The sequence below is a fragment of the Gigantopelta aegis genome, chromosome 10 (assembly GCF_016097555.1).
Source record: "Gigantopelta aegis isolate Gae_Host chromosome 10, Gae_host_genome, whole genome shotgun sequence".
Taxonomy (NCBI): Eukaryota; Metazoa; Mollusca; class Gastropoda; order Neomphalida; family Peltospiridae; genus Gigantopelta; species Gigantopelta aegis.
In genome coordinates, this window is record NC_054708.1 from 6,177,492 (window position 1) to 6,205,400 (window position 27,909).

The following is a 27,909-nucleotide window of genomic DNA, read 5'->3' on the forward strand; positions in this document are numbered from 1 at the left end:
AACAAACACTTTTCTATATATGATTCATTATGTACATTCTAATATGTCTATATTCTGTAATAACTTCCCAGAAACTCTACAACATCTTTTCTATGAATGCACTCAGGTTAATATTTTATGGAAAGCTGTAGAAGACTGGGTTTTGTCCAAAACAGGAATTGTTGTCCACTTTCACAAAAATACTGTTATGTTTGGTATTATTAACAAAAAGAACGTTAATATAATTAACTGGCTAATTATTAACATTAAATATTATATATACTGTACGAAAATGCAAGAAAAAAATTAACTATCGCGTCCGTTCAAAACGTGTTGCAAAACAAATTTGAAATTGAGAAATATATTTATTTCAAAAACTGCAACTATGAAGTTTAATAAAGAATGGGCACAATGGCTCAACCTTTTTATATAGTGAAAGAAAGAGAGAAAAAAACCCATTACACTTAGATCACGATCTACTCAAAGGAAAAACTTTTTGTAATTGCTTGTTCATATAACATTCCAACACAGGCCCGACTGCTGTTCCTGTTATTATCATCAGTTTAATTCTGCTTCGTTACTCACTATCAACTTTAGGTTTTTCTTCCTCTTCTTCTTCTTTTTTTTCTTCTTCTTCTTGTTCTTCTTGTTTTCCTTCTTTTTGTTCTTCTTCTTCACTCGTTGTTACCCTTTTTTCTTTTTCTTCTTTTAAAAGTCCTGGACCATAAGGCGTGCATAAAAGGAAGTACTATTTTATTTTGATTTGTACCTGCATATATCAGAATAGAATGTAATGTGAGTGCGTACGTGCGTGCGTGTATGCGTATGTATGTGTGTATGTTTGTATATATGTATGTATGTTTACACATGTATGAATATTAATTTTAAGATAAATTGTAAGGCGGTGTATTAGGGCTCCCCAACCTGGCACTAATGGTCTGGGGACGATAAAAAAAAAAAATTATGACTATCGCAAAATTTAGGGCGCCCTCAAGGTCCGCCTCTGATTTATTCCGTTAACATCTCACAGGATTTCAACTCGTGTGAACCAAATGGGTCCTACCAAACACGCTGAAATGTACTGACGAAGAATGTTGATGTAAATACAATCCATTCTACAACATATTTGGACGTCTATTTGAAATTTCGAAACTAGAGTGGTAACTGAATGGATTCTGCTGACCCCAGCTTATTTGGAAGTCTGCTCGGAATGCCAACTTAGAGTATACGTAACTATACATAGTAAACAATTTGTCAGTTATATCACATTATTTATTTTCAGGTGTGTTGGAAAGCAGTGTTTGATGCTTAATTACTCTTCCAGTAATTTTCATGAATCGACTCAACTAGCTCTGTAAGTATATGGTGCGGTTATATTGTAGGGTCAATATCGTCTACTGACCACAGACCACAATTAATTACGCTATATGTTTCTATATAGCCTTAGTGGCTATAACATTTTTATTAATATCAATAGGCCCATGTATTTTTGCATGTACCTTTGCCTGCCTGGGGGACACATACCCTGAAAAGGACAACCCCTGTTGTCCACCTCTTTCTCCCAGGATATTGGTTTAAACAAACACACCCAGTAAACCTGGCCGTTTTACACAAAAAGCACTACTTTTGCATGGGCCAGAATTACCACAAACAAGTCTTCAATGTCAACAAGTTACATATGTTTACACACTACATGCTCACTCCTGTCAACTTCAGTCAAATAGTTGCCACTTCATAGCTGTTTGCCATGAAATAATCATAGGGACGACTCTCTGATTGGCTAAACGCATCACGTGACATCACAGCATAGGTATTGTCATTTGTGGTGCAGTACGCGAAATATCCAATCTTGCTATAAATAGATCACACGTCACCCCCGAGTCGGCTCGATCAAATAAGGTTTAACGTCATTTGTTAAAGCGTATGCATTTTACTAGTTTAATCAGTGTTGTAGCCTAATATAAATAAATCATTCCAATACTTTTCATACGATCTCAACAGATCAGGCCCTTTCTAAGGGCAACTATAGGCAACCTAGGGAGACACCTCAGCACCCACTAGGTCCCGGTAATGAGCTACTCTCGGCATACTAAATTAAAAAACACATGTAGTCACGGCGGACCGTTCAAAAACAGCGCCTAATTTATTTCATCAAATTTGCGCACCCTTTCCCTTTGGCATTAATCCTACGGGACATTTCAAATTCCATAGCACCATATCCACCCTCCGCCTGTTACCTACCTCGGTCGGGCTGCTGGTGATCTCTTGCACCTGTCAGTGCAGGCGGTCTCTCCCCCACCCCCCTCAACCCACCACCCTTTCCTACCAGAGGAGCCGGCCGAGGCCGACACTTGTGCCCAGGACAGGCTTGCGCTACAGCATCTTGTTCTGAATGTGCACGTTAAACACTCTGACCTGACCTGATACTTTTCATGAAAGGACTAACACCTACGTAAGTATATGACGACGTCATATTGTAGATTCACCATCGTCTACTGCAGGGACGGCTCTCTCATGGGCTAAACTCATCACGTATCCTATCTTGCTATAAATAGAATATGCGTTACACCCAGTCGGCCCTGCCTGCTGGCGACCTCAGTCGGGCTGCTGGTGCTCCCTTGTACCTGTCAGTGCGGGTGGTCCCCTCTCCCACCCACCCCAACCCTTTTCTTGTACTGGAAGGCGTGCGCTACAACAGCTTGCTCTGAATGTGCACGTAAAACTATATGACCTGACCTGACCCAGTCGGCTCGACCTAATAAAGTTCAAATCACTGGTCACAAGCCTATATATATATATACATATATACATACATACATACATACATATATGTATACATGTATACATGTATACATGTGGTATGTATATATATATATATATATATATATATATATATATATATATATATATATATATATATACATGTATATATATACATGTATATATATATATATATATACATGTATATATATGTATATATATATATATATACATGTATATTATATATATATATATATATATATATATATATATATATATATATATATATATATATATATATATATATATATATATATATATATATATATATACATATATATATATATATATATATATATATATATATATATATATATATATATATATATATATATATATATATGTGTGTATGTATGTATGTATGTATGTATATATATATATATATATATATATATATATATATATATATATATATATATATATATATATATATATATAAATTTCTGACGTAACGATTGCTGAAGTGTGTACGCTTCTTCTGAAGCGAGTCTCTACTTGATATGGCGTAGGCTAATATCAAATTTACTCTCCTTATTCATAACATGATATAGTTTATTTATTCCCTAAAAGGATGCTGAGTGTTTGGAATTAAAATATATCTCTGACAAATACACAAATGTACTACTTCCGTCATTCAGTGGACATGATGTTAGATGAAATGAAATAAAAGTTATCTGTCCGTAGTATGTATTAAACAAAGCAGTTCGTCTTACAATACATATTGGTTGGGTCCCCGTTTCACATATGATTATTTACATTAGGCTACAACACTGGTTAAATTAGTAAAATGCATACACTTGAACAAATGACGTTGAGATATGGCTTGATAAAAATAAGGTTCCATCTCACCAACATCGATCTACTTCTGGGAGAGGCAAACATTACAACAAATTGTTATATCAGCAAAATATTAATTGTTACTTGAAACTACCAGACTGCTAAATTGGTAAAGCGCTCATTTGATGCGCGGTCGGTGTGGGGTCGAACCCCGTCGGTGGACTCATCGGGCCATTTCTCGTTTAAGCCAGTGCATCACGACTGGTATATCAAAGGCCGTGGTGTGTGCTATCCTGTCTGTGGGATGGTGCATATAATGGACTACTTTCTAAATTACCAAATGTTTGACATCCAATAGCCGATAATTAATAAATCAATGTGCTCTAGTGGTATCGTTAAACAAAACACTTTTAACTGTTGCAGTTTGCATTTACTGTATCAAAGGCCGTGGTATGTGCTGTCTGTAGGAAAGTGCATATAAAAGGTCCTTTCCTGCATCAGCAAACTGTAGCTGGTGTTTTCTGACTACCTGTCAGAATTACCAAATGTTTGACATTCAATATAGCCGATGATTAAGTAATCAATGTGCTCTACTGGTGTCGTTAAACAAAACAAACTTTAACTTTATTGTAAGCACTTAAACGTTATGTGTTATTATAATGACAATTTAGCAGAAATATTCATATAGGTTTAATGTTAATAAGAGTATTTTAACTCTAAATAAGGTATACAGTTTAACCAAAAATTCACTATGCCAAATTTAATGGGTGTTTCGGTGTTCTGTCATTTTTTTCTAAACAGCTTTACTTCCCCTGAACTAAAAAGGTTTCATTTTGGCGTTGGGTTGTCGGGGAACTATATACACCTTTAAAATAATTATAAAGGTGTACTAATGGAACACCTTTAAAATAATTATATATGAAATGATGAACTTTATTCGCATTAGGCCTAATGGACCTTGAGCACATAATATATACATATACACAGATATATAATGTTTGTATCCAACGTGTAAATCGTATTGACACATAAATGGGATACATTAGCGACATGGCGCCCATGAGTATTAACATGATGTTTATAAAATAACTAAATGCAAAATTAAAGATACACATAATATATATAACAAACGTTCTACTTACGCATTCACATTCACATGCAGGGAAAACTTAATTGTACAAAATTTTGTTTCTTTTTTCAAAGGCTTTAAAACAATACACAGCTAACCGTCTTACTATTCTTTCATTGTTGCTATTTAACAGTTCTATAAATTTGAACATACTAGGGTTATTTTTATAATATTTTGGTATCTAATGTCTGATAGATTTGTACATAGGACAAACAAGTATAAAATGGAATTCATCTTCTATTAAATTACAAGTAGCACATTTACGATTATCCAGTGCAATTGGGTTAGGTTTTGCCCATCTTCCCGTTTCAATTAATAATCTATGAGCAGCAATGCGTAGTCTCGTTAAAGCAGTTCTATATTTTCCAACAGAAATACTGTCTAAATATGACTTATAAGAAAACGTATTTGAAAAATGTCGGTATAGTGATGCTCTTGAAGAAAGGTTTAATCGCGAGCGCCATCCCTGTATAAACATATCTTTTAATCTTTGCTTTAATAATTATAAAAACACCATCTCATTCCCTGCACCCTGATTTTGCCAGACTATAGAAAAGCCAGTATTATTTAACAAATTTCGAACACGCATAGCCCAGTTATTTTTAGTGGGGAACAAAATCATATCACTTATCATCATATCATAACAGAGTTTTGTAAATTTCCTGTTCTCACCTTTTATAATTTTCAACCAGAACTTAATAATTCTATAATGTCTATGCACAATCGAAGGAAATCTACCTAATTCGCCATATACAAAATCAGTTTGAGTAGTCTGCTTTACACCAAGTAACTGCTTACAAAATTTCAAATGCATTCTTTCTACTGCCGTTCCCTGAATAAACCCCCAGACTTCGCAGCCGTAGCTTAGAATAGGATGTATTAATTTGTCAAATATCACACACACGAGAAGGTTTTAACGACACAAATTGTTGTAAATACTTTTGCATTAAAACATTGTTTGGTACATTGCTTTTTGCGCTTGTCCCACGAGAGTATTTTGCATATCAGTAAATGATCCACCTGTCATAAATACAACACCTAAATATGAAAATCTGCGTACAATTTCTATTGGATAATTACCATATCTAAATTCTAAATCATTTGATAGTCTACCACCTTTACGAAATACCATAACTTTTGTTTTCTCAATATTTACACATAGCCTCCATTTAATACTATATTCATACAATGAATCCAGACAATTTTGCAAATCTAATTCATTTTCCGCTAATAACACTATGTCGTCTGCATATAAAAGAATAAATAGTTTAAGCATGCCTGTATCCACTCCACCAACACCTTTGTGCATGATCTCATCCTCCAAGTCATATATAATAGCAAATAAAAAAGGCGAAAGGCATTCGCCTTGTCGAACACCGATGTTACAAACAAAAGGTTCTGACTGAGTGTTGCATGTTCTAACAAATGATTTAGTACAGTTATACATCGATCTTATTATATTTAGCATTTCTCCGCGAATTCCTATCTGTATCAGTTTATACCACAGATTATCTCTTACAACATAATCAAACGCCTTTGAAAAATCAACAAAAGCACAAAATAATTTGTTATTATTATTAACAAAATGAGTAATTAATGAGTGTAAAACAAAAATATTGTCAACAGTGCCCATACCTGAACGGAAACCAGACTGTCCTTCAATATAAATCTGATAATTTTCAACCCAATCTGTGAGGCGGCTGTTGAGGATTTTCGTAAATAAGTTGCCTAGACAGCTTAGTAAGGTAATGCCACTATAATTATTAACATCATTAATGCTACCCTTTTTGTGCAATGGTATAATGCAACCATCAGCCCATGAGCGTGGGAAGTGACCAGACATAAAAATAGTGTTGAATAAAGTGCAAAAATATGGACAAAGTACATGTTTACCACTCATAATAAATTCATTCAAAATACGATCTGGACCACTACTCTTAGAATTATGTACACTATCAATTGCCTTCATAATTTCATCACAAGAAATAGCAATATTTAATTCGTCAAACATAACTTCAAATTCTCCTTTCACATATTTATCAACAAACTGCACAACATCTTCATCAGGCTTAAAAAATGGACTTGTAGGATTATTTATATGTTTAAAATAATTGGCAAACTCTGAACATGAAATATTTGGGTTATTTATGTTACTAGCCCCTTTCAATAATTTCCAGTATGCTTTGACGTTACTTTGTTTGGCAGCTAACAGTTTACTGGTTTGTTCTCTATCATGGTTAAATCTACATTCTCTGGCACATGATTTAAATAATGACCGAGCTTGCACCATTCTTTGTCTGTTTTCTGGAGAATCATGTTTACGATATTCATTAAGTAAATCTAAAAACTCATAGCGTTTATCTTCACATTCTTCAGAATACCAACTCATATTAATGCGGTTATCCTTACGTGAATCTCTATGGCTTACATTTCGTGAGAACATATCACCAGCTACGTCATTGATTACATGAGTAAACTCTAGTACAATATCATTAATAAACTGAGTATTAACATTAGAACAGTTAAGGATCTTTGTTTCAAATGCGTCCAATTTACCAACAGTTTCATCACAAGTCAATTGTTTAATAAAGTCAGTCTCCTTATCAAGTTGCCAAACAAGTTTAAATTGGGATACTTTATGGCGTTCAACTGTAAGCCGTTCAAAATCAAGAGATAAAGTTAAAGATAACATGCTATGATCTGAATAAACACTAGGCTCATGAACATTAAAAGTGTGAAATATATTAAACATAGGCTTGGATGCTATAACATAGTCTACCACACTCCGCCCATGATAATTCACACATGTAAATTGTCCTACATTCTTATCAAATCCAACTCTGCCATTAACAATACGCAAACCAGTTTCACGACATAATTCTAACAGGTTAAACCATTGCAATTACAAACACTCTTGTCTTTGGAAACACGTGGCATTTCTTCAAAGTCTGGAAAATAGTCTGTGGGTAGAGGCATATATTCCATACCGTAATCATCTAACACATAATCACTGTTATCACATGTTCTGCTATTAAAATCACCCATGAGCAAACCTCTTACCCTTACTTTTGTTATCTATGTCTGACATTGTCATAAAAAATTTATTGAAAATCTCAGTGTCATTGAATGTCATTGAATGCTTGTCTACTTGAATTAACAGGTAAAACATAACATAAACAAATATAAATGTCATTTTCAAGCCTGAAAAAAATCTGACTTTAACTTAAGCCATATGATATCATCATTTTGTTTTTGATACAACTCAACACCTCCGCTAATACAGTTTCTAAAATAAACGACCAAACCACCCGAGTCTCGTTTAGCCGTTTTCTTTTTTTCGGTTCTGTGGAGTGCACAATGCTCAAAACCGTTAACATCAATATCGGATAATTCGGAAGTCCACGTTTCACAGAAAAATATAATATCATTATCAATAAAAACATCTATAAAATAAGGTAACTGAAGCTTGTTTGTCCGTTTAGTCACAAGTCCCTGCACATTTCAAAAGGCTATATTAAGTTTCCTCTGTATGTCCTATGCTATAGCAGGATTTTCGGATGGACCTGCTTTTGGGGATTTTCGATGAACGTCGTCTGCTACAGTCGCGATGTTCTTCTCGGAGATTGGTGTTGACGCGGCGCGTGGTCGTTTTGATGTGGGTCTTGAGTAGCGATAATTAGCTTGGCTGTGTCGTGGGTTTGTTGGCGTAGTCGGCACGGTGTCGCGATGAGTGTACGAGTCAGTTTGGGATATAGGCCTCAGATTACAGTTATCTTCCCATTTGGTTGTCCAAAATCCGGAAATTTGACCGTGCAAGTAGTCTGCTGTTTGACTGTGATTATTTCATGGCAGACAGCTATGAAGTGGCAACTGTTTGACTGAACTGGCAGGGGATAGCATGTAGTTTGTAAACATGTGTAAATTGCTGACATTGAAGACTTGTTTGTGGTAATTCCGGCCCATGCAAAAGTAGTGCTTTTTGTGTAAAATGGGTGTACTCCGGCCTGGTTTAGAGGGTGGGTCTGTTTAAACCAATATGCTGGGAGAAAGAGCTGGACAACAGGGGTTGTCCTTTTCAGGGTATGTGTCCCCCGTGCAAGCAAAGGTACATACAAAACTTCACGGGCCTGCTGATATTAATAAAAATGTTATAGCCACTAAGGCTATATAGAAACATATAGCGAAATTAATTGTGGTCTGAGGCCATATAGAGCTCTTTTCATCGTATGGCTTCCCATCTATAAATAGCTTGTCTCTTACCAGCTTTGTTTTATGCCCTGACTGTCGATACCGCTTGGCTACCGGGTACAACGGTCCTCAATCACTGGCGGGAATTGTTCATTGATACCGTATGGCTTATGTCTGAGCTTGTACCCACTGTCTTTAACCGTAGTCAGCTCCTTGTAGTAGATAAAACGTGCCACTATAGGACGCGGCTTTCCATCGCGTCTTTTCCCTAGTCGGTGAACATTCCCAAATTCAACATCCCATTCAATTTCAAGTTCTTGTTCTAAAAATTCCCTCAATACATGTTCTATATTTTCATTAACGTTCTCGGCTAAACCGGTGAAGATCAAGTTATTTTTCATTGAGCGACATTGTAAATCCGTTACAACAGCTTTCATTTCTTCATATTCTTTTCTGAATGACTCAGTTTCATTTCTGCTTGTTACATTGTTATTAACTGTTGTGACGATTGAAGTTTTTATTTGTGCGATATCTGCCGTATTTGTATCACATGATTCCTTTACTCCGTCGTAGAGATGACTAATGCCTTGTACACTACATTCTAGCTCCTTATTGCTCGCATGAATAAGTTTCACGTTTGCTTCCAGTGTGTTCACTTTCGTTGTTAGTGTTGACAGACATGTCTGAACATCTTCTATTTTCTTCACATACATTTCAATATAAGACAGCCGAGAGTTCATTTGGGACATAAGTTCAACGACATGCTCAAGCGAACACTTTTCAGGATTGTCACCCCTGTCCCCATACATAACCTCACGTGTGCTCCCCAGAACGGAAGATATATTATCATTTCCAGACATTAGTACGTGACATATGTTACACGTGTGATATCACGAATAGTATTAATAAATAATATCACGCTTGACGGAAGTGATCACTTATCAGAGCAACTGGCGACGTAAACGACCATTGCATGACCATGCATGATAGCACTTGACTCAGATGTGACACACATAATCATATGTAAAGTTCAAAATTTTTTATAAGTCTTAGACTTACATAGATCTGTAAACTGCATCAACACACCCAACTCTTGTATGCCTTAGTCACATCACATCTTAATGTTGGAAACTGGTATTTATGACATTTTTACATAATCTTCAGAAACTCCAAGAAAAAGCGTCCACCATTAACCGCGCATGCGCAGATTATATATAAAAATAATTATTTTAAAGGTGTTCCATTAGTACAGCAAAAAAAGAGTGAGTGTTTTTTCTTGTCTTCAGTTTTGAAGACTATTTTGCCAAGTTGATGGTTGATGGGAAACCGATAAATCTAAGATTGAGGGTTCCGCCAGGACAAGAGTATTACGACCGACTGAGACAGCTGGTGTATCCACAAACTGTAAGTTCTACTTGCTAATATTATTGATGAGAGAGAGAGAGAGAGAGAGAGAGAGAGAGAGAGAGAGAGAGAGAGAGAGAGAGAGAGAGAGAGAGAGAGAGAGAGAAATGATGTGTTTATCCATTTTGCTTACTTAATGGACCATAAAATGCTACTTTGCATGAGAGGATATTTACCCTGAGAGAAAATTTAAGAGGGATCACTTCCCAAATCCCCTTGCACAAACTCTGACAGAGTAAATCACATTCAGTACATTGAGGGATTTTCTGTACCTTTAAATGTGTTTTTTTTAGACACTTGCATGCAGTCATATATGTATGCTTGACAAAATTGTAATAGTGTGTGTGTGTGTGTGTGTGTGTGTGTGCGTGCGTGCGTGAGTGCGTGCGTGCGTGTGCGTGTGTGTGTGTTTACTGCTTTGACTTTCATTGTTTGTAACAAAAGACACATCTACAAATCACTTGTTTCGATTTGCTGTCACATGCAACATTTTACTAACAAATAGTTTGCCGCCACGACTCATCCATTACATTAATATACCTACCGATGTCATTTTATTCAAGTTATAAAGTGAACACTTTGCAAACAGGAAACGATCATTGTTTTTCCGCCATTTTCTTCTTTACACCGGAACCCAGACTTGTTACTCTAATTATAAATACAATAGTAATACAGTGCGTAATATGCAAAAAAGTTATCAGTATTTTAAGGTTGCATGTCACCATTTACGTTTGCTAAATTTTAAACGTGTAAATTATTTATTTTATGTTACAAATATAACATAAATTGCATAATATTAAATATATATATAAGTACACAATATCATGAAATGAAATAAATAAATTTACATGTTAAGTGAATTTAAAAATATTTTTTTAGAACCCCTGCAATATGAACATCTAATAAGTTGGACACCAGGCAAAACATGCTGTCTGTATTAACGAGGTTTGATTGTAGTTTGAGACAGTAGGATTCTGTTTCCATGTGTTATAATACAATTGTAAACGTTTTATACTGGTTTTGCAGAACGTCTGCTTGATCTGTTTCTCATTAGTCAGTCCAGCCAGTTTTGAAAGTGTCCGTTCAAAGGTAGGTCAAATGAAGACTTAGTCATCATAATTACCCGTTTAACATTGTCGGTGCTTACACATTTTAAAGTCTATATTCACGACTTTAATAAAGTCGCCACAATTTAAATACATGTTATTTATATCAATAGAAATTTAACTCCAGACTTTTAACATTTTAGTAACATGAGATAATTGAGGCTGTGTGAATTTACAACAGATTTTCTGGTCGTCTCTCTTGTTCATTATACAATAGCTATGTAGGTTCTGTTGGACAATATTAATTCCCATTGCCAATAATGTTAACGTTTTCTAATAAAACTGATATAAGCAGTATCAACACAGCCAGATAATAGACCTTTAACACGTGTGGTACCTCACTGAAAGAAAATGTGGGGTGGGGTGCGGGTTTGAGTCACATGACATTTAAGATATTTAATGAATGTGTTTATTAATACAGTGAAACCCCGGTATTAAGACCACTTTGCCTTTAAGACCACTTTTTAAAGACCAGGGGCCTTATCCACAAACTTTGCGATCTCGCAGTGCAATGCTAAAAGACTTGCAAAGAGGATGCTTTGTTGTCTAGAAGAGCCTAAGAGAGCTTTGTGAATTAGGCCCCAGAATATTTCCTTATTTATAAGTAGTAAAACTACCCCGGTATTAAGACCAATCCGGCATTGCGGATTACGACCAGTAACGTCAGACCAATTGGTCGCTTTCAGTTCATTTCGATCTCGTCAAAGCGACCATATTATTATATTCAACTCTCGTTTTTGTTGTAAATTGCAGTTCCATTTTGTTGGGTACCATCCACTAGTTTCAATTTCTGCTGTATTCTGCACAACAACTCTATTAAATAAAGTATATTCAATTATTGGTAATAGATTAAAGTATGTGCACCAATAATCAATGTCACCATATTATTGCTGTCAATCGGAATCACAACTCAGGCCTGTTGGAGCGGGCTTTCTTTTAATAGAGGGGTGGGCACTGAACAGATTCTTTGCTGCATTAGAAAAAAAATGTAGTAGGTTTCTTCAAATGACCACGAGTGAGAATTACTAGATGTTTGACATCCAATACCCGATCATTGATTAATCAATGTGCTCTAGTGGTGTCGTTAAACAAAACAAACTTCTGTTGTTAATTAGTGTTATATTTGTGTATTGATTTAATATCTATAGTATACCTATATACCATAATCACGTTTATTGGAGTACAATGTCTAAATTGTTAGTACATTAACAGTCTATAAATGTGATACAAGATGTATTTATGATTTGAATTAACTCAGCAAATTATTAAAACTGAAAATGTGTTTTCAAACCAACTGAAATCATGCTATTCAGCATAGAATTTATTCAGAATCGACTGAATATGCTAGTTATACTTACAACTATTTAAATATTGAATATAGATAACCAGTTTTTCAAGTTTGAAACTTTTGTTTGGTCGTCGTCCAAAAACACCATGACCTAGTAGTCGTCATATATGTAAATGTCAGTACATGGTTTATCGAAGTTGTGAAGTTAGGTCCCAGGGTTGTGCCTAGGGACGGGTGAAGTTTACTACAGTGGTATAGAGAAATTGCATTTCCTTAGGGCGTCTCAAGATTTAATAATGTAATATTAATTAGTTAGTTTTTGTTTTTAACAACACCTCTAGAGCACATAGATTAATTAATCATCGGTGATTGGATGTCAAACATTTGGTAATTTTGACATGTAGTCTTAGAGTGGAAACCTGCTACCGTTTTTTTATTAGTAGCAAGGGATCTTTTATATGCATCATCCCACGGACAGGATAGCACATACCACGGCCTTTGATATACCAGTATATCGTGTATTGGTGTCATTCTGACTCCCCAGGCCAATGGGTGTCGTGTACTCCATAAGAGCGGTAGGTGGGTTAAACAATTTACTCGTTGGCCGATGGGTCTATTGTTGTTTAGTATAACTGAAATGTTACTTCACAATACGTTGTAAGACTCCCTGGTATAAGGAGGTCTGGTTCCGGTCCAACCGGAGAGGACTACATGTACGTTTCATCTCTGACCTGTATGTCCGTCCGTTCGTCAGCCTGTATGTCCGTCTGTTCATCCGCCCGTCTGTCCCACTTATAATTTTCCGGATGGTTTTTTTTTCACAATGCCTTGAGATATTGAGCTGAATTTTTGTATAGCTTTATTATATATACTATTACAGATCAAGTTTGACTTTCATGACGATTTATCCATTTTTAAAAGAGTGTTGGCCCTTTATTTCCCGGACCTCCACATCTATACCCCAACCCATCCACCCCCCCCCCCACCTCCGCACACATACCCAGCCCACCCCTCAGCCCCACCCCCAATGACTCAAGATACTGAGCTGAAATTTTATGTATGGCTTTACATGACGACTTACCCATTTTGTGTACAGAGTTATGACTCTAGAACTTAGGAGATACGACATTGTGTTGATCACGGTAGGGTACATGTATTGCATTAGCAGTACTCTCTGAATGCTTGTTACTTTTATTGCCAGTGGTATCCCGATATGAGCCATCACTGTCCCAACACGCCAATCATCCTCGTTGGGACGAAGCTGGATCTGCGAGAAGACAAAGACATTGTAAAGAAATTGCTCACGAAGAAGTTGTCGCCAATCACCTACCAACAGGGCCGGGCGATGGCCAAGAAATTACATATTGCCAAATACCTGGAGTGCTCTGCCAAGACGCAGGAAGGTGTGACGAAAGTATTTGACGAAGCAGTACGGGTCGCCCTCTCTCCCAGACCACAACAGAAACCTTATAAGACCTGTAGAATTTTGTAAGAAAAGCATTTTAGGGCTAACAGTTAAAATGCTGTTTGATTAATTTCACATGTACTAAATGCTGTTTGATTAATTACACATGTACTAAAGTATGTATTCTGCTCGTGTTGTTGTCAATTTTGATAGTACCTGCGGAATATCACGTGGGTTTAAACTTAAATGAAATAAAAGAAACAATAAAAACGAGACATTTTAGCTTTGGGGTTAGGATTAGGTTTGCCAAGTGTATACATTATACAGTTCCATATCTCTGTCAGTTAAAGGGACACACCCTAGTTACGGCTAGTTGTTAACCATTACGGCGTTGTTTTTCGCTATTAAACCCATTTTAAACCCAGAATACTAACTTTCAAAATTATTTCAAGTAATTGGGACATGGGGATTCCCATGGTATTTATCGATATAAAACCTGCTTTTTTCACTCCATTTGATAAAAACGTGATCTAAGTGTGTTACAGGTTTGTAGATTAACCAAATTATAATTTATTTTCGCTGGATGGAACTAGGGTGTGCGGCTTTAAATTATTCGTTATTTTCGTTTAATATAATTTTTAATGCCTTAATATATTGTGTTAAATTAGTGATGCTATTATTTTGTTTTATTTTGTTTGTTGCATAGGCTATCCTGTTATTTCTATCGTGTTGCGTCTGTGGAGAATGATAGGTTATGATCTGTGTACATGTTAGACTGATGTAGGGTTGTTTTGCACTATAACTGATAGGTTATGATCTGGTTACATGTTAGACTGGTGTAGGGTTGTTTTGCACTATAACTGATGGGTTATGATATGTTTACATGTTAGACTGGTGTATGGTTGTTTTGCATTATAACTGATGGGTTATGATATGTTTACATGTTAGACTGGTGTAGGGTTGTTTTGCACTATAACTGATGGGTTATGATATGTTTACATGTTAGACTGGTGTAGGGTTGTTTTGCACTATAACTGATGGGCCTTTGCGGTCACTGGTGCATGGTATTTTAGATAACATAATGACCAACCTTAACACCTTGACAACATAATTCACTGTTCAAAAGCAGAATTGGGCATATTTTACATGCTTAACAAGACACCTAGTTCATCCATCATTGTGTTTTTCCGCTTGTTCTGTTTTATATTGAAGAATACATATATAGAACATAAAACTCTGATTCAATAAGCTCATTTCATGATGTATGACAACTTACTAAGATATGTTGTTCATCTATATGTTAAATCTGTAAGTTTAAATGGTTAATTGTGATGTATGTTGAAAGGTTAAATAATGATGGCTCCATCTATCAAACTAATATCTGACGATGACATGTTATTGATTATATAGTTGCTAATTTCAGTATGTTATTTGTTTAGAAATAACGATACTTCGTTTATCTCTTTTACATTGCTGTAGTTAGACTTGGCTGTGTTTGTTTAATTCCGTTACTAATGTGTCTTACTATTCTGTAACAACCTGTTTCTGTTAATACTCTTGAAGTCTTGTAACACATCATAAACCTATACGTGAATGTTATAATTGAGTAATATAGAAGCTATGAAGTGTGTAGCCTTTTTGAAGCAATAGGCCACATGTTGTTTAAGGTAGAACGTTTTAACAGATTCTCTTAATTCTGTTTGGTGACCTTACACTGCAAGTGCCTGTGGTCTGCTCTACTTGTTAATGAAGTACATGGAAATGTAGAATAGTGATCAAACTGTTTCGTGTCTCATGGTATTACCTTGTTTAGATTATTCCACTGAAGATGACTGCCAAAAGGTTTGCTCATTTGTACAACTCGAATAATGGCATATCAAAGCACCTTTTCACGTTTGGCTTTTAATGTAATGAGCACTGATACACCTTGTATATCTCAACAAAATTACAGAATTATGTTTATTACCCACATGGTTCAACATAACCGAGTTAATAATAATCATACGAAGCACATGTGTAATAACAAGAGTGATGACGTAATTTTCCCCAGGCCTAGTTCAGACTGTGCAATTTGAAATATAACGTCATTTCATCGTCTCCTTCTAGTTGTGGCTGAAACATTTTGAGTTGGGTCTTGTTATTCATAAAGAAAACAACATATTAATAATATGGATAATAGAGATATTATTACACTCGCGTGTGAGTCGTACTGATTTTACGAACTCGTGTCAGGATTCATGTATTACCCTCGCTCTCGCTTCGGCAAGACAAAAAATCCTGACAATCGTTTGCGTAAAATCAGTACGATACACAAGCTCGTTTACTAATCGCTATTTACTAAAAGCAGATAACACTTGAAAATCATAATATATTATATTCTCTTTTTTGTTATAAATATTAAGTGTTTTCGTGTGTGTGTGTGTGTGTGTGTGTGTGTGTGTGTGTGTGTGCGTGTGTGTGTGTGTGTGTGTTATTTTTGTGTGTGTTATTCTTGTGTGTGTTTTTCGGGGTGGATTTGGAAGGGGGTATAACATGAACATAAACAAAGTATATCTGTTGAAACTCATTTTGTTTTTATTTGTTTATTATGTCTTTATAGTAGAGTGATTGATACAATTATGTGTGCTGTTTTGAAGTGTTTAGTAGAATGGTCATTATGCTTGTAATATAATATTATATTTGTCATAATCTCTTTAACTGGTTTAATATATTGCAGTAAATTGTTAACAAGATAAATTTGAATTTCATTTTACTTCCGTTTCTTTTTTCTTCTTCTGTGGTGATATTATTAAAACCAAACTATTGTATAACTTGATTTTTTCTTCTGTGGTGATATTATTAAAACCAAACTATTGTATAACTCGATTGTTTCTTCTGTGGTGATATTATTAAAATCAAACTATTGTATAACTTGATTTTGTTTCAGACAGCATTAATAAATTTACTAGGTTGGGTTTTTTTAGACTAAGAACAGACATTATTTTGTTGATATGTTTTCAGCATTATATTAAAAATATAAAAATAATTGTTCAGTGGCTATATTAATTTATTACTGCTGAAGTTAATCAAATGTGTAAATAGTTTTAAATGTCTATTTCTATCATAGGAAATGTCATTACCTTTATCTCCGTTCTTTCGGAATATCGGACATGGTATCTGTTCAGACCATAGCCAAATTTAATGAAATGAAATTGTAAAAGTGATATTTAGTAACTAGCATATTTTGTAAATTAACAGACTTTTATAAGTTACTCCTTTTTTGTTTTCATTTTACACATCAAATATTCATTCCTTGAATTTAACACACCGGTTCATTTCTAGACATGTAGTAAGTTTCCGTAAATTTCTAATTATGACACCACTATTTTATTTAAATTTATTTTATGCTTATTATTTTTATTATTTTTTTGGAATCGTAGATTAAGTTTAATTTATGTTTATTTTTATTTCTCTGAATAAAATTGCTTCATTAGTAGTGCACTTTAAAGTGAAAATAATGTGCCACTTATCAAGAAATGTGGGATTTTGTTTTAAGTATGAACTTTTTTTGTAGATTTTGTCCTATTTTGTGTGTGATGAAGTCATTTGACCCAGAAAAATTATTTCATGTTTTTATTGTTTTTACTAATTATAAATATTGCGTACTTAGATACAACCCCTGGTATACATGCTACCGTAAACAGAACTTACCGTACAGTGCACGTGTCATGGCAATGTACGTGCTGTAGGCTGATAACGATCGTGAGGAAGATGGAACTGAATAAACTATGATAACTAAAATTAAATATTCCTCTAGTCTACATCTAGAATAATACTGCATGATGTTCATTCAATAGTTCATTCACTGAAATCTATCATCTCGTGGAGAGGCATTTATATAGGTGATGAGCCTGATTGCCGATCCACTTCATTTATTATCTCGTGGATAGGCATTTATATAGGTGATAAGCCTAATTGCCGATCACTTCATTTATCATCTCGTGGAGAGGCATTTATATAGGTGATAAGCCTGATTGGCGATCACTTCATTTATCATCTCGTGGAGAGGCATTTATATAGGTGATAAGCCTGATTGCCGATCACTGCATTTATCATCTCGTGGAGAGGCATTTATATAGGTGATAAGCCTGATTGCCGATCCACTTCATTTATTATCTCGTGGATAGGCATTTATATAGGTGATAAGCCTGATTGCCGATCCACTTCATTTATTGGAATAAATATTGTTTAAAATAATAATAATAATAATAAATTAAAATTAAAATTAAAATTAAATAAATAAATATTGTGTACTTAGGACCATTTATTGCTGTGATTCTGAAATTGTGTGTTAAAGTTTTTTGTATTTCTTCACTTTTTTCTTTTCCTTTTTTCCTTTTGTTTTTTTACTAATTATGCATGTATTCTGTTTTAAACATGACTACAGCTTTTAAACAATATTCATTATTATATTCAATGCATTCGTCCATCTCGAATTTCACTGTGGGTTTGGGGTTGTTGGGGTTTGTTTGTTGTTGTTTTTTTGTTGTTGTTGGGTTGTTGTTGTTTGTTGTTGTTTTTTTCGGGGGGGGGGGTTCGGAGAGGGGGGGTAATGCAGCTGGATGCATTAAAATAAAGCAATAACTAGTTGGGGAAAAAAGAAAGAAAAAGGAAAACGAAAAAAAAGTGAAGCAATATAAATCTGAAAATCATTAACAGCCAATTTAGTGAGGAGGATACGGAAGAAGATTGCGCACTTTGTGATAGAATTGTGCTACTTTGTACGGCATCCCTTGAGTGTCTGCAGCGCCACCAAGTGATAAACCTTATTTGGCATAATGCCGATATTAAAATGTTTGACATAGTGTTTCTATCCTTTGCCGTTTAAATTGTCCAAATTGATTTATGATTATACTTAAATATACAACATTCATTATTGACTGGATTTAAGAAATGTTAGATAATAATAATTTTTAAAATGCAGCACACAATGGGCAAAAATGTTTACAATTTGACTTTCGTTTACGGGTGTAATATCACATCATTCATAGTTTGATCTAAAAGGTCTTTCTAGAATTTAGACGACCAAAAAACAGTACACTTAGAGTTAGATATTTATTTTAGTTTTTGTTTTCATGTGCACAACAATTAATACACAATTCAACAAGTTTAAAGTTTTGTTTTGTTTAACGACACCACTAGAGCACATTGATTTAATAATCATCGGCTATTATATGTAAAAAATTTGGTCATTATGACATAATAGTCTCAGAGAGGAAACCCGCTACATATTTCCATTAGTACCAAACCGACCGCGCATCAAGCGAACGCTTTACCACTGTGCTACGTCCCGTCCAAATTCAACAAGGTGCAAACTGGTCTGCATGTTTGATATATATCACACTTGACATATTTGTTTTAATCTCGCCTGACGGACAGAACAAGGGCCTTGGAGGAAGAGGGGCATACATAAAAATAAATAATGCAGGGCAATACCTAGTCTAAACTAAGTTGGGTGGTGGTACCAAAACAATAGGGACACAGTGATAGAGGGTGTATACATAATCATGAGACACTTGAAGATAAACAACAACAAAGTTTTCTAGGTCCATAACTGACCGTCCCTCTCCCTTGCCCCTCCTACGTACATTTCTTCAATGATGAAACAAGTGGTTAAGCTTCTGAATCTCATTATATCCTTGTAGGGGTGAGGCAGATTGGGATGAGTGTTGCTAGTTTCTTTTGTTTAATGACACCACTAGCGCACATTGATTTATTAATCATCGGCTATTGGATATCAAACATTTGGTAATTTTTACATATAGTTTTAGTGAAGAAAGAAAGAAATGTTTTATTTAACGACGCACTCAACACATTTTATTTACGGTTATATGGCGTCAGACATATGGTTAAGGACCACACAGATTTTGAGAGGAAACCCACTGTCGCCACTACATGGGCTACTCTTTCCGATTAGCTGCAAGGGATCTTTTATTTGCGCTAAACACATGCAGGATAGCACAAACCATGGCCTTTGTTGAACCAATTATGGATCACTGGTCGGTGCAAGTGGTTTACACCTACCCATTGAGCCTTGCGGAGCACTCACTCAGGGTTTGGAGTCGGTATCTGGATTAAAAATCCCATGCCTCGACTGGGATCCGAACCCAGTACCTACCAGCCTGTAGACCGATGGCCTAACCACGACGCCACCGAGACCGTTCTCTTAGAGAGGAAACCGCTACATTGTTCCATTAGTAGCGAGGGGTCTTTTATATGTACCATCCCGCAGACAGGTAGCACATACTACGGCCTTTTAGTATACCAGTCGTTGTGCACTGGCTGAAATAGTCCAAAGCCCCACCACCCCCCCCCCCCCACCCCCTCAAAGGAAATGGATCTCAAACCGACCGCGGATGAAGAGAGCGCTTTACCACTGGGCTACGTCCAACCTGCACTGTTTAAACTGTCATGCCACCATCTAAATACAGTCAACTTATAAAACAAAATATCATATAACTAGTGTTTGTTTGTTACTAAATCACTTTCCACCATAATCCTGTACATATACTCAGTGCTCGAGATTAAAAATTTGGGGCAGTATCCCAGTTGGATACTAACATTTCAAAATCTGGTATCCCACCTGAGAATTTAGTATCCCGCTTAAATGATATTCATAAATAACATCCTAACAAACTTGGACGACACTGTTACATAACTTCACCGGTAAATGACGATTTTCATTGTTTTATCGAAACATAAAATGCAGGATTTAAAAAATCAACAACATTATATGGTATCCCGGTGGGATACTGGGTTAGTGAAGTCTGGTATCCAAAATTAAATTCTGGTATCCCCGGGATATTGGGATACCGTTAATCTCGAACTCTGATACTGTATATATTTATTATGTTGTACATTCTATTATTCTGATATATTAAAGTTGCAAAACTGTAAAGCAATAAATAACTTGACTTTAATTTGTAATTGTCTGTTATGTAAAGTAATGCTTGTTGAGTTGACCACATGGATCCAAATTCTGACATCACCAAAAAGTGATTCCACTTAACCAACCATACAACCTTTACCTGACAGACAGACAATAAGGTAAGTCATCACAACTGGTCAAAAGCCGTGGTGTGTGCGTTCCTGTCTGTGGGAAAGTGCACATGAAAGTTTCCTTTTTGCATTAGGAAAATGTGGCGGGTTTTCTCTGATGACTACGCATCAGAATTGCCAAAAGTTTGACATACAATAGCCAACGATTAATTAATCAATGTTCTCTCGTGATGTCGTTAAACAAAAACAAACTTTATTTCTCATGGGTTTCGTGGGTTGAAAGTCGACCCCGCTCAAGCAGATTTTCTTCTTCTTCTTTTTTCTACAAGGCTTGTTCGCCACATTCTCTCCCCCCCCCCCCCCCCCCCCACCATCACAATTTCTGCACACGAACCTGTATACACGCAGTTTTAATCTGTAAAGAATGAATTGTAATTTAACAGATTGTATTAATTTATCTACATATTTTTAGAAATGGATTTGAAGTGAATTTGGTTTAAAGATACTGGATGGTATCAGAATGTTATGTCGTCGACAACTATTGAAAGCAACATTATACTATGTATCTAGACACCCCGATTCTATGGAGGGGGTGGGTTGTGGGGGTGGGTTGAAACTCCAGATTATTGAACGAAGACGCAAAGAAATGATTTAAAAACAACACAGTCGATATACAGCATGTATTCCAAAACAGATTTTAAAACAATTCTAAAACACATGCTTAGTTGCAATATCACTGAACAAGCATATCAATTTTTCTTTATCAAAAACCAAATGTCATTTATTACAATATTATGTTCAAACGATTTGATTCTGTAGATGGCAGTTTGTTGTTTGAAAATCGGGCACTACTTTAAAAAGGTAATTACTAAGAATCAATTAAATTATAAAACGTTATCGTCCTTGTTCGATTAGGTGTTCAGCCGACAACTCCAAAGTCCTGTGGCACGCCGTAGTTAACTTGGTATCTTTCAGTTTGTGGTAGGAAGACGAACCTTCGCACCAGGTGGTAGTAAGGCCTGGCGTTACAGCGAATCTCGATCTGAGGGTAACCACGGTTACAAGAGCCGCACAGCGTGGCAGTGTACCCGTAGCCGTTATTGATGTACCCGACGTAATCGACCGAGCGGACGGTCGTCACCGGAACCACCCGAACGAAGGGCAGCGCCATGAACGCCGTCTTGGCCGTGGTGTAGGTGCCTCGCTTGTAGAAGTCGTGCACCACGCAGCTGTAGTCGTTTCGCTGCTGGTACATGACTTGCGTGCGGAAGACGGCGCTCTGGCCGCAGTTGCTCGCCATGTGGTAGCGTCCCGGCGTGAACGACTGGATGAACGACTGGAGGCGGGTCGCGCTGTAGGCGTAGTTGCTGTATCCGCTCGCGTAGCCGGCGTTACCGCCGCCGTAGCCTCCCAGCCAGGGCAGAAGACGGGAACCGCCGAGGTAAGGGACCTGGTACTGGTTGAAGCCGTTCATTCCAAACGGTGAAAAGCCCAGACTTCGTTTTTGGCGCTGAGGGGCAGATTCTTCCTCTGAAACAAATCATCAAGTAATTAGTGCTTTCATTAATTCATTTATACTTATCGCTGTGCTTATATCCTATTTAGGTTCAAGGACGTTGTCCTGGGCACACATCTCAGCTAGCTGTGTTATCTGTCCTGGGCACACATCTCAGCTAGCTGTGTTATCTGTCCTGGGCACACATCTCAGCTAGCTGTGTTATCTGTCCTGGGCACACATCTCAGCTATCTGTGTTATCTGTCCTGGGCACACATCTCAGCTATCTGGGCTGTCTGTCCAGGGGCCTAATTCACAAAGCTCTCTTAGGCTCTGCTAGACAACAAAGCATCCTCTTTGCAAGTCTTTTTGCTTTGCACTGCGATATCGCAAAGTTGCGAGAGTTTAGTGAATGAGGCCCAGGACAGTAGGTTAGTGGTTAGTTGTGTTTAGTGCTGCTTGGTATATGTAATTATGGATAGGGTGGGGGGAGGGGGGACGGGGTTGTATTGTGGAGGAAGAAAACTTCATGGTGCTAAAATGTGCGCTGGAAAAAAACGTTCCACATTAACAACTGAAGTTATTATATAAATATATTGATAATAAAAGCAGTCATTTACGAGAGTATTTAAAATCGATCATCTGCAATAAACAGTTATAAATGCGAGTAAGTTGGCAATAGATCTTTCACTTGAACGTTTTAACAACCGTACAGACCAAATTTATTTTAGTACAAACACAGACGAGAATAAAAAAAATAAAGATTTTTTAAAATTATTTCTGAAAACGAGGACGTCCACGGGCGTCTCTGGCGAGATATCGTGACGGTAGAGGCTTTACGTGGAGCTGATGATACCTGTTTGTCCTCCAAGAGTCAGGTATGTGAGTTTTTCACGCATCTCCCATTATGACAGTGATTCATGAGTGCATGTCATCACGGCTGTACGTATTCTAATGAGCTAGTTTTTATTTAGAAAACCAGTATGTGTATTGTGTGGCAGTCCTCTGGCGCTGCAATAGGGATGAAATCTCCAGTAAATGATCTCATGGTGAGTGGCTGTCCTCCTATAGATATGGCACTAGATAGAGAATCATCGAATCCACCACTATTTTACCAAATTCCCGTTTTACTCTGCATTGTGCGGAGATACGGCCCTGGCCATGTATTGCGGTTTTGTCTTTCATATGTGTACATTGTGCGGAGATACGGCCCTGGCCATATATTGCGGTTTTGTCTTTCATATGTGTACGTTTTAAAGGAACTCAACTTCAAGTAGCGACAAGATACATTGACAGACCACGGTCCTCGGTATTTCATGTCTATTAATAATACATTTGCTATGGACCACTGTACCGTCAGAAACATATACAACCAAATCACTAATCAGCCTAATATACAATACTATGGTAATTATTGGGGGGAGGGCTTTTAAAATGTCTACACTACAAACTGTTAAGAACGCATCGACATGGTGTAACATGGACGCGCATGCAAACAGGGCCCATATGTATTAATCAATTTAAGTCACTTGACGATATTCGCAGTTTTTTGCATTCTGACTTCCTTGATAAATACGGTCCCACAATCATAAATCAGAATGCAAAAATACTAATATCCTCGAGAGGTGTAAATGTGTTATACACAGATGACAAATCAACCCAAGGTTATAGCTTTATCTGGATTATTCAAATGTAAGGGGTTCCTGAACAGAAATACGCATAACACGCCTCAGAAATGTTTATAGAAATTCTAATATATATTTTTTTTTGTCTTTAAAAATATGCTTTACATAAATTTAATGGGACTAAGAGGCCTATAAATCGTAAAGTGTCGTTTAAGCCGAGTTACTATTTAAAACACGTATCATCAGTTCATTACACAAGCAACGATTAAAATGTCTGGGCCGAGTTCTTAAAAGCCTAATTAAACTAAACCTGGGTTAGTCTAATATTTTCCTTTGTTATCATGTTTGCACAAATACAAAACAAACGTTAGATTTTATCATGTATGGATATTTTGTATTGTTCTGAATCAAGTTTCAGCATTATCTTTTCAATTAGTATTAATATTGATTCAGTTCTTGGTTTTGAGAATTTCTGTTAACCACTAGTTAAGCAAACCAGCGTTTGAACAACTGGTCCCTGGTCCGGGTTTTGCATAAAATATCAGCATATAATATTGTTACCAAAACTAGAACTAGCACATTTGATATGCTAATAGTTATCATTTAAGCAATGGTGTGCAATTTGACGGTTAAAACAAGAATGTAAAAGCCAAACATCTAATAACTGTTTTTATTATTCCTAGAGCAATGACAATGTCAGGATCGGGGCCCTGAATCACTGCCTTACAATATGGTAATTTGGTTTTAATTACATCAGTTTCAAATCTAATATATAACATGACATCGCAGCATCGATTAACATCTACTAACCACATGTATAACTTAACTAGGTTTAATGTGTCTAATATCATAACAAGTTCCCTTTTTGCTGTCCCAGAAAAGTATTGGTAAAGTTACGCTTAGGGATCCCTAATCCATTGCCTTACAAAATATGACAAGCTTTATCTTGCCAGTTACCAAATAGATACCAGTTCCTCTAATATCAAAACAAATTCCTTTTTTCGCTGTCCCGGAAATTCGTCTGTAAAGTTACGCTTGGGGATCTCTAATCCATTGCCTTACAAAATATAACGAGCTTTATCTGGTCAATTACCAAATAGATGCAGATGCCAACAGCTATATAGTGATTGCAGAATAGAGTGCGTTGCGCTTGTACTCACCCTTCTTCTTATTATCAACTTCCATCATCGCTGCCGCGGGATTGTCCATTTCCTCTTCCATGTCCTTGACGAGGTCCAGGATGGAATCCATGGTGAAACACTTGTCCATGTCCTCTCCGCTGTCATCCTTTTCCTTCGAATCTTCGCCATCGCAGCGGGCCACACCGCTCATCAACAGTAAGCCAAGGGCGACAATCCCAGCGATGCGTAGAAGCTCCATCTGGCTGCGAGGGCGAGTTGTCTTCCAAGAGACCAGAGCAGAGCACATTTATACCCGAGTCGCCTCTTACCCGGTAAGGGCGGCAAACACTGAAAGGTCACCTTTAATTGTCGGTTGAATCTGTGTTTGCAGGTGTCGGGTACACTGCGTCGTTGGAAATACGTCATTACTGACATACAGCCGATCCATGTTTATCGGACACACTAATAAGTCTAGGAAACGAAAAGAAAGTTCGTTTAACGGATCTCAGATAATATTTCACAACTAGGTTGTTTTGGTGTCAAACACATATAGTTATTTCGACACTTGGTTTGGAAAATGCGAGGGACGAGACCCGCTGCCTGCATAATCATAGACTTTTGTTACAAAAAGGCAACGATGGATCTATTAAATGCGTTTACCCATATACAGGCCAGCACTTACAACATCCTTTCATGCACAAGTTGTCAGACATTCGACGTGATGGACAAAACCAGAGTCGACCAGGGCGATCCTACGACTTGTCTTACAGCAAATGAACACTCAACCCACTAAGCTACACCTGCCCAGCGATACGGCATTGTGTCAGTAGGCCTACATTTCTGTGACAGACAGACGAATGGGGGGGGGGGGGGGGGGGGGGGGGGGGGGACAGAGAGAGACAGTTTAACAGTAGCCAGAAAAGTATCATAATATACAGATATGCTAATTCGATATAACAGTAGGTCGTATGTCACCGAGCAAATGGAAACAGTAATACTACCAGAATTTATTATCATCGGGAATTGCATGTGTAATTTGCTAGGTTCAGACTACCAACTGCCAGCAGAAAATTGGCCAACTCGACAATTGCGTTGTAATTTCCCCAACTTCCGACTTACGACGGATGCGCTCATATTAACAACTAATGGGTTATACGACAAGAATCGAGTTGTAAGAGCGCACGGATTAGCAACAGGACAGTCGTAGAAGCTGGCAGTTGATAGTCTGAGCCTAGAATTACAGACAGTCGGACGGACAGACTGGTGAACGAGCAGGCAGACAAACAGCGGGTAAATTGTTCAGTGAACATATATAAGGATAAATTCTTACGTGGACTAATATACTGTCGGTCATACAGCAATGACTGACATGTGTTTCGGTTCAGTATGAGCATGTCGTCTGATATAAATACATAAATAAAACCAAGTCTCCGTTTTAAAAACATCCACTTTAAACATAAATTTAAATAACATAACAAAGTTTAAAAGAACACAAAACTCGACGGTTCGTCTATATATTACATCTTCAAGAGTACGAGGGAAGCAGACAACACATAGGTATAAAAAGGTGTAATGCAATAAGTGCGCTTAGCTAAAGAAAAATACATAAATACACAAACAAGAAGAAAAAATCTTATTCAATTTAATTATTACACCAAAAGTGTAAGAACAAGCTAAAGAGTAGCGAATATTTTGTTTAAACATTTATTTATACGTCAAATCGTTTTAATTATGAGAAATCGTCTACAAATGGCTACCAATTACTGCAGTGTGACCTGACGGCCAATATTTGACAGGTGGGCGCAAGCAGCGCTCTCTGTTTAACTGTACAATAAACGATTGCAGTGTAACAAACACGATGTTGAATTATTCAATTACTTAATTAGATTTAGAAAGGTCGACATCCGACTAGGTCAGTTCCTACATGGTGTCTGGATAACTTTTAAGCGCGTGAACGCCTCTTTCAAAACAATAGTTTAAAGTACGCGAAAACGCCATTTTCAAAAGAAATATAATAATTTAAACAGCGCCATATTTGACATATTTAAAAAATAACAACCAAAGAGATACATAACAATAAAACAAATTGTATTATTTATTGGGATGTTATGTATTCAATAATAAAAGTATAAATCAATCCACATAAGTGGCAGAATTTTTCTACTTCCTTTTTAAGCATAGCCCTACTTTATGGCTTGTCTAGTTTACAAAACATGATAAATATATTCATCATTGTAAATAAAGTTACTATACCTAGTACAGCAGTTAACAGCATTATCACACACACACACACACACACACACACACACACACACACACACACACACACACACACACACGCACGCACATAAGACCAAACATCAAAAATCAACCCCACCCCCCCCACCCCCTAAAAAAAAGCCCCACTTTATTAGCAAATAGTGTAGTACAATTTCACTCCCACCTATAGATTAGTAATAAAGTGACAAACTTGGGACCAATGTTATTTTTATGTAGGTACATTGCCACTATTTCATCAGTGGGATCGAACTAAT

The 27,909-nt window shown here is 36.6% G+C and overlaps 2 protein-coding genes across 2 annotated transcripts; one reads left to right on the forward strand and one right to left on the reverse strand.

Moving 5' to 3' along the window:
* Positions 1-1,266: 1,266 nt before the first annotated feature.
* On the forward strand, positions 1,267-14,369 carry LOC121384315 (ras-related C3 botulinum toxin substrate 1-like). Its single transcript, XM_041514648.1, has 4 exons — positions 1,267-1,333; positions 10,180-10,297; positions 11,324-11,386; positions 13,893-14,369. The coding sequence occupies exons 1-4, from the start codon at positions 1,284-1,286 to the stop codon at positions 14,181-14,183; spliced, it is 522 nt and encodes a 173-aa protein (XP_041370582.1). The 5' UTR covers positions 1,267-1,283; the 3' UTR covers positions 14,184-14,369.
* A 7,599-nt stretch (positions 14,370-21,968) lies between these two features.
* LOC121382904 lies at positions 21,969-25,682 on the reverse strand. Its single transcript, XM_041512586.1, has 2 exons — positions 25,415-25,682; positions 21,969-22,664 (listed from the first exon to the last, which is right to left on the reverse strand). Exons 1-2 carry the CDS (start codon positions 25,680-25,682, stop codon positions 22,054-22,056), a joined length of 879 nt encoding a protein of 292 aa, XP_041368520.1. The 3' UTR covers positions 21,969-22,053.
* Between the last annotated feature and the right edge of the window lie 2,227 nt (positions 25,683-27,909).